Source organism: Miscanthus floridulus, chromosome 8 (assembly GCF_019320115.1).
Source record: "Miscanthus floridulus cultivar M001 chromosome 8, ASM1932011v1, whole genome shotgun sequence".
Classification (NCBI taxonomy): Eukaryota; Viridiplantae; Streptophyta; class Magnoliopsida; order Poales; family Poaceae; genus Miscanthus; species Miscanthus floridulus.
The window spans coordinates 187,748,204-187,758,517 of record NC_089587.1 but is presented as its reverse complement, the minus strand read 5'-3'; the positions used below and the strand labels follow the sequence as shown (position 1 = coordinate 187,758,517).

Below are 10,314 nucleotides of genomic sequence, written 5' to 3'. Positions count from 1 at the left end.
GACTTTACTTGAGCTTGTATGTCTTCTATGCATCTTCACATGTCTTTCTTGAGGTGTTGATCATCGGTTCATCACGTCGCCTTCATCTAAGTCATGTCTTGCACCCTATTGAACTACAAAACAATCACTTGCAAATTCATTAGTCCAATTTGGTTGTGTTGGTCATCAAACACCAAAATCCAAAGTAAATGGGCCTAGGATCCATTTTCCTTACATGGAGGTCACTCTATGCTTGGGGCTGCTCTAATGGCGGAGCGGTTGCAGATGAAGAAGTGAGAGCGCAAGGAAGACGATGAGGCGTGCAGGAAAATGGGGAGTGCATCTTAGAGATGCGGTAGATTTATAATGATTCGACCCCAACTCTTCGGCTTCCAGGGTTTTTGGGAAACGACGCCCGCCGTGCCATGTATACTCTTGAAATTCTCGCCCACTTTCTTGGGCCGTTTGCTAGGCCTAGTGGATCTGCAACTAAAGCCACGTAGCACGCGGGCCGTCAAGCGAAGTTAAGCACAACAGTGTTGTTTCGTGGATATTTTGGGAATTTCAAGCAAGATTTTTTCTTGACCCTGCTACAAGATTTCTTCTCAATCTTCTAGCAGTCTCAGGGACTACATGGGTACACGTCATCTAGCGATGACTGTACTGATTTTTCTCAGCTAAGCTGGGGACCGATTTCTAGCTAAGTTGGGGACTAGTTTGGCATGTGAAGACTACAAATTTTGACCCTAGCACCACGTGAATGCATCACCTACTATCAGGCTCGGGGACTAAGTGGGCACACTTCATGTAGCGGTGAATGTGCTTATTTCTAGGGCCCTCTGCTTTCCTAAACGACTAAGTTGTAAGCTTCCTGTTCGGCTCTGAGAGCCACCTTTTGCCTAAGACATGGATGCTAAGCATCTACCGTGCACACGAAGGACTAAGTTCCTCCACACTGACTAAGTCAGGGACGCTAAGCGTCCAACTTCGGTGCCCGGAACCTAAGTGGGCACACTTCACCTAAGGTGAAGGCTTCAAAAATTTTTACTTGAGCTCCTTACATCCTTCTGGCAAACCTCAACTTCAAGTGAATCTGAGCTTGGTGCCTAGTTAAACTGGTCGGACGCCTGTCTCAACTGCTCGGTGCCCAGTTAAACTGGTCGGATGCCTATCTCAATTGCTCGGCTCCTAGCTAAACTGGTCGGATGCCTGCTTCCTGTGATCGGCTGTAAGTTGAACTGCTCGGACAAGCTCAAGACGGCATTGCTTAGCGGACACAAGGTGCTCGGGGACTAGCTGTGGGGGTATAACTCCTGATACCCATAGGGTTGTACATGGGCCAAGCCGCCAGGAGAGGCATGGCCCACGAGATCAAGCCGCATGGGGCACGACATAGGTCGGCATGCGCCGCAAGACTGCGGGAAGCCTCCTTGATGACGAAGGAAGATCTGATCGGATATGCTAGATATCCTATTCCTTGTAAACACATAACCGATCAGGATAGATACAACCAACCTATAACCCTACCCCCAAGCTATATAAGGCGGGTAGGGACCCCCTCGTTTTCATCTCTTGTCTCATAATACAATCCACCAAAAACACAAGACGTGGGGTATTACATCAAGCTGACGGCCCAAACCTGCCTAAATCGTTGTCTTTGCGTTCTGTGTCACCATCTAGTTGCTATCATGCGCACCTCCACCGATTCATCTACTACCGTGGGCATACCCCTCGGTAGACTGTTGACTAGATTTCATCGACAGTAGTTCATCAATGTGAGCATGCTACTCATGCCTGATTTGCCATCTTTACGCCAGTTACATTTAAATATAACCTAAGCTAATTACACAAGATCCATAGAAGTATGGCTTGATCTCATTTAGTTGTTGACATATGACTTCCTGATTGCATGCAAGTTAATGGCTACTTCTCTCATGCTCATTCTTTCTCTTGGTAATCAAAGCATGCAAGCAAGGGCAACTTGAACAAGGGATAGCACACATTGATAGGCCTTGTTTTCTGTTGCCACTATTGCTTTATTAGAGCCCTTGCATTCTTCCTGGAGATGAGCATCAATGATATGTAGCATCTGATTTGGAAAATTTCTCTCTACAAAGTTGGCAATGCTGAGCTCACCTTCAAACATTGAATCAGTTGGTCTTTTACCCGTAATCATCTCTAGAAGTACTATTCCAAAACTATAAATGTCACCATAGGTTGATGCATGAACACTTTGACCATACTCTGCAAAATATAGAGAAAAATCAGTTATTTTGCGCATAACATATGGCTTTATATACATATAGGAGAAGATGACGACATTCTTGATTTACCTGGAGCAATATACCCTATAGTTCCCGTCACAGTAAGTGAACTACTATAACCAGTGTCCAATTGCTATTGATCTGGAATCAACAAGGAGATTTGCAATGCCAAAGTCTCCCAAATAAGCATTCATGTCATCATCGAGAAGGATATTCGTTGGTTTCAGATCACAGTGGACAATAGGCATTCCACAATCATGGTGCAAATAGGCCAATGCATCAGCTATGTCAACACATATGCTTATTCTTTGAGCTAAGCTTAAAAATTTTGGAGCTGCACCACCATGTCTTTGATGCAACCATGTATCCAAATTTCCATTTGGCATGAACTCATAAATTAGGGATTTGAAATCATTACCACTGTTGTCTATTATTGAACATGCAGTTAGTACAGGAACAAGATTCCGATGCCGAATGGTTCTCAAAGCCTCACATTCTGAAACAAAACTTTTGTCTGCAAACCTGATCTCAAGGTCAAAAACCTTAATAACAACTTCGATTTTAGCTTGAGTTAACTTCCCTTTGTATACCGAGCCATAGCTTCCTCTTCCAATTAGGTTGGACTTTGAAAAGCTCCCTGTAGCTTGCTCCAGATCCTTGTAAGAAACTCTACGGAATTTCTTGCAAAAAGAAAGAAAAATTATGTGTTGACTTCTTGGCGTCTTCTTCTCATGGATTCTAATGTAAATGAAAAGTATGAGTGGGATGGAGACAAATACTGGTACAAGTATTTTGACCATATAGTTTATGATTTCTTCTTCTCTTCTATAAACAACATGGCATGAAGGCATATTCAAATTTGTGGCTCCTCCACACAGTCCTAGGTTCACTACTATAGAAGTTAACTGTAGGGGCGGCTCTAGAGCCTCTATAGGGGCGGCTGCGCTAGCCGCCCTTCCTAGGGTGTTCCTATAGAGGGTGCCTCTAGGGGCGGTTTCATGACCGCCCCTGCAGTGCCCTCTGTAGGGGCGGCTGGTGTTTTCAGCCACCCCTACAGTGCCCTCTGTAAGGGCGGCTGGTAATATCAGCCGCCCCTGTAGTGGACTTCTATAAGGGCGGTTGTATCACTAGCCGCCCCTGCTGTGTGTATTTGTAAGGGCGGTTCAATCAAGAACTGCCCCTACAGTGGATTTTCTAGCAAAAAAATAAATAATTCAAATTCAAATCTGACCACATATATATATAATTCAAATTTGAATCTGACCGCCACAAATATACATATATACATCCACAAACACAAGACCATCATCACAAATCATAATTCACAAAAGTCCATCATTACAACATAGTCCATTATGAAGTCCATCATTATAACATAGTCCATTAAGATATCCACAAGTCCACATGCAAAATAAAGTCCAAACCGTTCCAAAGTCTGATCCAAATCATACCACAAGTCCACATTGTCATCAACGGCCTAGGGCTAACCTATCAGTCTCCCAAAGGTGTTGGTACAAAGGATTACTACCTAAGTCGGAAAGAAGATGATGGTAAGTGCCTTTATGATACACAATCTGGTCCATTATAAAGTTGTAAAGGTCGCCGACCATCTCTAAGAGCTCGTCATCCTTGTATGGGTTCCTTCTCGTGTCTTTATCTTTCTCCAACTACAAGAGAACAAGTTTAGGTTTACTATATCACAACATATGCGAACTTTTCATACTACGAGCGAAGAGGTTCAAACTTACCAGATTGGGGTTTCTGTTGTAGCCACCGATGGTACTCATCATAATACATGTGTAGTATCCACAATGTAGACTCCCAGGCTTCTGCTTGGGGCACTGTGTGTTTTGCATATGGAGATGTTAAGTAATGTTATTGACAGACACGTAATATATGGAGTACCAAAGTAAATGACACTTACCGCACATAGAGTTTTGACATACAACTTTTCCTTCCTATTTGGATGATGCCTCCCCTTATGTTCCTGGACATAGTGCCTGAATGCCCTGTTCCAATGGTTTTAGCAAATGCAACTTGTTAGTATCCCACATTGAACCTTACAAGTATATATACAAACATAGTAGCTAAAATGAGGATTGTCAATATGTATACGTCTTGACAATCGTTATGAAGTCTTTGTATGTCTCGACTGGGAAATCCGCTGAATCAAAGACCCATGCCATGCTATGTGAGAGCCAGACGCCTATGCAAATCTAGTGATCACTGCATTAATTTAGTCATAGAAGGAACACATAAGCTCTTTTGCATCGAACAAAGTAATTTGAACAAAGCTAAGTATGCAGTCGAACTTACTTGAAGTGGTATGGTATCCATATATTATCGTGTTGTTGGAGATTTTTAAAACATAGGGCAATGTATGCCGCAACCTTGAGGGACTCTTCCAATATTTTCTTATTCCTGATGTCCTCTTTCTTCTTAAGTGTCTTTCTAGCTCCTAGTTCTTTGCAATCTAGTTTCCACTCTTTAGGGTAATTAAAATTTGTTGATGCTATAGGTGAAGGGTCTATATACCCGTGTTTCAGAGCTGGACTCTTTTTCACAAAGTCTGCTTGCATTCTACAAATCACGGCGTGGGTTAGTTACAATAAAATTAAAAGATTACATTCATATCATATTGAGAGGGCAAGGACTTACAGGCACCATATGCGAATCAGATTCATTTCCATTCGTCCGAGGTGGAAGCATGCCTGGATATCCTTAAACTCAACGGCAATTTGCCCACCTGGGGCTCCAAATGTGCCGGCAGGGATCCATGCTTGTAAGATTTCTAGTTCTGTTATCTGAGCACGCAAGTACCAATCATGGAACTTTCTCATTCCACGTGGCAAGCACTGTATTCCAAGTACCAATCTTGTTGTACCGGCCAAAGCTCCCGCATCACGTTCAGCTGCACCATGTCTTTCCGTGATCTGAGACCATCCTTTGACTTGCCCGTGTCCATCAAGGTAGCCATGAGACTCTCAAATACATTCTTCTACACGTGCATCACATCAATGGCATGGGGGACCTCCAAGTCTAGCCAATAAGGCAGGTACTGAAAGAAGATCGATTGCTTCTTGAATGGTACGCCTTCGATGGGAGGTGTGCTTCTATCTCTGATCGTTCCATCTGGATTCTTCTTTCCATAGACGACGTGTATGTTTTGGACCATTCTGAACACATGTTCTCCATTACGACGTCTCTCTGGAGGGGGTTCATCCTCCGGGATGTTGCCATAGTATCATAGGTACAATTTGTCACGGTACTTGTGACCTGTCTTTAAGAAGTGTCGGTTCCTTATGTAAACTATCTTCCTGGATCCATCTAGGAACACCCATTTAGTACCATCCAAACAGACTAAGCATCCAGTCTTGCCTTTGAACTATCTAGACAGGGCAAACAACGCGGGGTAATCATTGGTAGTAACAAATATTATTGCTTTGCATATGAAGTCCTCCCACCGGAACGCATCGTACATCGGCTCCCCATACCTCCATAGCCTCTCCATTTCTTCCATCAGAGGCTCCAAGAACACATCTATATCAATGCCTAGTTGTTTGGGGCCGGAGATAAGAATGGTGAGGAGAAGATACTTCCTCTTCTGACACAAATATGTTGGGAGGTTGTACATGGTCAAGATGACTGGCCATGTGCTGTGGTCGGTCATACTCTCATTGAAGGGATTCATTCCATCGGTGCTCAAGCCGAACCGTACATTCCGTGGGTCATCACTGAATTCTGCTTTGTACTTGGCATCGAACGATTGCCACTGGCTACAATCGGCCGGGTGTGCGATCGTATCATCATCCACCTTACGCTCATCATCCCACCATGTCATCAGTGCGGCTTCCTTAGGGTTTAGGAACATACGCCTCAAGCGGTCGGTCACTGGCAAGTACCACATAACCAGGGCAGGAATTCTTCTCTTATTTGCATCGTTGCCTAATGGAGTTCCCTCTGGGGGCTAAGATTCTTGCACCACCTTCTTCCCACCCTTCTTCCTCTTTCCTGTGGAGGTTTCCACCCCACTTTGAAGGTCATTGTTCTTGTACCGACTAGCCCCACACCTAGGACATGTATCTAAAGTCTTGAACGATGTGCCACGCCGAAAAAGGATACAGTGGTTGGGGCATGCATGGATTTTTTTCAACCCCTAATGTGAGTGGACTTATAACCTTCTTCGTTTGGTATGTGTTGGCGGGAACTGTGTTTGCCTGTGGGAGCAACCGTGACATGAGGCACAACAGATCATTAAAACTGCAGTCCGACCAGGCGTACTTAGCCTTTAGGATGAGTAGCTCAAGCACAAAACGTAGCAGTGTGAAGTATGTCGGACATCCCTTCTCAGCATCATACACAGTCTTCTTCGATGCTTTTGTCACCCTCTCAAGATTTTCTAGACCTCTCTTGCTCTTTTCTAATATTTCTGGTCCAAAGGCCCCAAGCATTTCGTCCAAGTTGTCACCGTCATCTGCATCCCCCTCACATGCTTCGCCATCATTGCGGACACCACCAGCATCATCACCACCTTGTTCATTGCCAAAGCCACCACCTTGTTGATTGCCATAGTCACGATCCATTTGTTGCTCAAGATCGTCTGTGAATCGGGACAAGTATGCTTGGGTTTCAGCTTCATCAGCTAGATCATCGTCGCTGTCATCAACAACCACTATTTCACCGTGATGAATCCACACTGTGTAGTCCGGAACAAATCCTCTCCTAATCAGATGTTCTTTGATGGTACTCACATCTCAAAATGCAATAAGGTTCTTGCAATCTTTGCAGGGACAAATAATCGTGTCACTATTCTCTTTCAACGTCGCTGCATGCTTCTCTGCGGCTTTGATGAATTTGTCCACCTCATCACGGAAAAGTGCGTCGTGTCTTAACGAACCATACATCCAAGAGTTCCTATAGTCCATCTTATAGAAACAAAACAACCAAAAAAAGAATATTACTCAAGAATAATTGTATATACCTGAGACACGCACCATGGTAGTAGAGGATAGTTAATTAATTGACTATTAATGCATAAATATTTTAAAATATAAATTAATAGGTTCAAATAAACAATTTCAAAGAAAACAATTAGCAACATTTAATATTTCATCCACTACCTTTCATGCAAACTCCATTCCAATTTCATGGTAGAGGATAATTAATTAATGGCCTATTTATCCATAACTAATTAAAAACACACATTATAGAAAGGAATCAAAATAAATATTAAATGATAATTAGTAGCCATGGTAGAGGATATTTTACACATTAGCAACAATTAAAATCTTACACATTCACCTACATGCAAACCCTAGTCACATAAAGAAAAAATTGAAAAAGAATAAAAAAACAAAATCCTAGATCTAGATCTAGATATAGGGTTTCATGACACATGCATCAAACTTCACTAATACTACACTAAAATCAACAAAGATGTACTAACAAAGGGTGCAATCTTACTTCCCTACCTAATTACCCTAGTATAGTGAAAATTAGAGTCCAATTTCACTCATAACTAGCTCAAGCTCCATGGAAGAAAGAGAAAACCAAAAATCAAATTACTCATTAACCAACGAAATTAAACTTCAAATAAAGAGTTGGAGAAGCATTTCCTTACCTTTTAGAGCCTCTTCATCAAAGGATTTGAGATCAAAACATTCTCCCTTAGTAGAGCAATTTTTAGGAGGAGCCAAAGGCCTCCCAACCTTTTTTTTGGTAGAAGAGTATGTCTTGAGGTGGAAGAATGGGTGGCTACTATTTATTCGTGCGCCGTCAGTAGGGGCGGCTGGTGATTCAGCCGCCCCTACAGTAGAACAGCAGGGGCGGCTGGTGGCAGCCGCCCCTACAAAATGGTCACTGCAGGGGCGGCTGGTGATTGAGCCGCACCTACAGATCAGCCCCAACTATAGGGGCGGCTCAGGTTACCAGCCGCCCCTACAGTGCCATCTGTAGGGGCAGCTGGGCTGCTGGGGTCCGAGGACGCCCACTGTAGGGGTGCCCCCAACCCCAGCCGTCCCTACAGTAAAAATGCCCCGTTCCTACTGTGCGAATCTGGCGTAGTGGGTTGCCATCAAGTGAAACAATTGTAGCATTACTGAACACACCATTTTCTGGTACTTCTCCTTGGAAATTGTTGTAAGATATGTCTAGTTGTGTTAGATACTTCAGACCATTTAGATAAACTGGAATGGGACCTGACAAATTGTTGTGGGAAAGATTGAGTATGCTCAAGCTCTTTAGATTACTGAAAGTAATCGGAATATTTCCTATAAGAATATTTTCATCCAACTGAATGGTATATATCTGTTCAAATTGGCCCATAGTTTCGGAAATTTCCCCAATATTAAATCTGTTGAATGAAAGATCTAGCATGGTGAGTTGTTTGATGTTACCAAACTGCACAGGTATGCTCCCATGGAAATTGTTATAGCTTAGGTTCAACGTTAACATTGGTTTGAGGTTTCCCAGGCTAGGTGCACTACACTACTAGAGAACAGACTTTAGAACGATGTCCCAAATTAGCATTAACCTCGGCATTTTTTGCCCCCGGGACTAAAGGACCCTTTAGTCCCGGTTGGTAATACCAACCGGGACTAAAGGTCCCTGCCCAACGGTCGTCCGCGAGGCAGGGATCTTTAGTCCCGGTTGGTATTACCAACCGGGACTAAAGGTTTACCTTTAGTCCCGGTTGGTAATACCAACCGGGACTAAAGCTTTTAGTCCCGGTTTGGGTGATGCCCCGGGAATAAAGATTAATCTTTAGTCCCAGTTTGGACCCCTAACCGGGACTAATTATCCCGGCCTATAATCCAGCTCTTTTCTTCCTCCCCGAGCCCGAGCCATTCCATTCAAACTCACTGCCTCTGTTCTTCAGCTTGGTGTTGTTCTTGCTCTCTCCCCCTCCATTGGTGTTGCTCTTCGATTTTGGAGGTAACAAACTTAACCCTCTTATGTTTTATCAGTAGCTTATCTCATTTTGCGATGTAGATGCATGTGTAACTTTATATGTTGGACTTTATTATGATTTTATATGTCATTTTTAGCTCAAAATCACATGATGATTTGCATATATGTTTGGATAAACAAAAGTTAAATTAGTTCATCAAAATCATGCCTCGCTCGTCCTCGCTGGAGCACGCGCCATCCTCGTCCCCGGTGGCTTACGTGATCTTAGAATTAATTTTTCCATGAAATGAAAAACTTAGAAAATAGTTAGAAAATTGTAGAAAATCCGTACTAGTTGAACTTGCGGACAGTGTTCAGCTCGGCAAGCATGTTCTCTGCCGAGCGGTAACGGAGGTCAAGGAGGAGCTTTGATTCTACGAGGGAGAGCGGCAACGGTCGTAGAAGACCGTGTTCCCTTTCTCGTAGAATCGGAGCTCTTCCTTACCAAGTACGGTGCCGTCCGGTGGAGAAATGCTCGCCGAGATGATCACGTAAGCAAGGTCAACTAGTACGGATGGTTATTTATTGAAACATGTTTTTGAGCTATAATTTGATGGATATTTGATAACTTCAGACCTACAAATGTCATCTACAAATGTTACTATCCTCGGCAACCTAAACGCCCACGAGCTCGCCGATGTCGAGCAGGTCACTTAGAATTATTTTTTTCATGAAATGAAATACTTAGAAATCATGCCTTTTATTTTTTAGAATTAAATTTTCCATGAAATGAAAAACTTAGAAAATAGTTAGAAAATTGTAGAAAATCCGTACTAGTTGAACTTGCGGACCGTGTTCAGGTCGGCGAGCATGTTCTCTGCCGAGCGGTAACGGACGTCAAGGAGGAGCTTTGATTCTACGAGGGAGAGCAGCAACGGTCGTGGAAGACCGTGTTCTCTTTCTCGTAGAATCGGAGCTCTTCCTTGGCCAAGTACGGTGTCGTCCGGTGGAGAAATGCTCGCCGAGTTGATCACGTAAGCAAGGTCAACTAGTATGGATGGTCATTTATTGAAACATGTTTTTGAGCTATAATTTGATGGATATTTGATAACTTCAGATCTACAAATGTTACTATCCTCGGCAACCTAAATGTCTGCGAGCTCGCCGATATCGAGCAGGTCAC

At 43.3% G+C, this 10,314-nt stretch overlaps 1 protein-coding gene and 1 pseudogene across 1 annotated transcript; both read right to left on the bottom strand.

Annotated features, from left to right (window-relative positions):
• Positions 1–1,646: 1,646 nt before the first annotated feature.
• On the bottom strand, positions 1,647–3,124 carry LOC136474317 (receptor kinase-like protein Xa21; annotated as a pseudogene).
• A 203-nt stretch (positions 3,125–3,327) lies between these two features.
• LOC136470336 (uncharacterized) lies at positions 3,328–4,651 on the bottom strand. The gene is made up of 6 exons (XM_066468219.1): positions 4,560–4,651; positions 4,359–4,449; positions 4,168–4,252; positions 3,992–4,084; positions 3,851–3,910; positions 3,328–3,423 (listed from the first exon to the last, which is right to left on the bottom strand). The coding sequence occupies exons 2-6, from the start codon at positions 4,427–4,429 to the stop codon at positions 3,328–3,330; spliced, it is 405 nt and encodes a 134-aa protein (XP_066324316.1). The 5' UTR covers positions 4,430–4,449; positions 4,560–4,651.
• Positions 4,652–10,314: the final 5,663 nt, after the last annotated feature.

Bases quoted from the DNA above. Each gene is read 5' to 3' on its own strand.
- LOC136470336 (XM_066468219.1), bottom strand. From the start codon at position 4,429: ATGGCATGGGTCTTTGATTCAGCGGATTTCCCAGTCGAGACATACAAA. The intron at 4,085-4,167 runs GTAAGTGTCATT...CAAAACACACAG, and splicing joins ATGTCAAAACTCTATGTGCG to TGCCCCAAGCAGAAGCCTGG. The intron at 3,424-3,850 runs GTCGGCGACCTT...AATCCACTGTAG, and splicing joins ATGACGAGCTCTTAGAGATG to GGGCAGTTCTTGATTGAACC.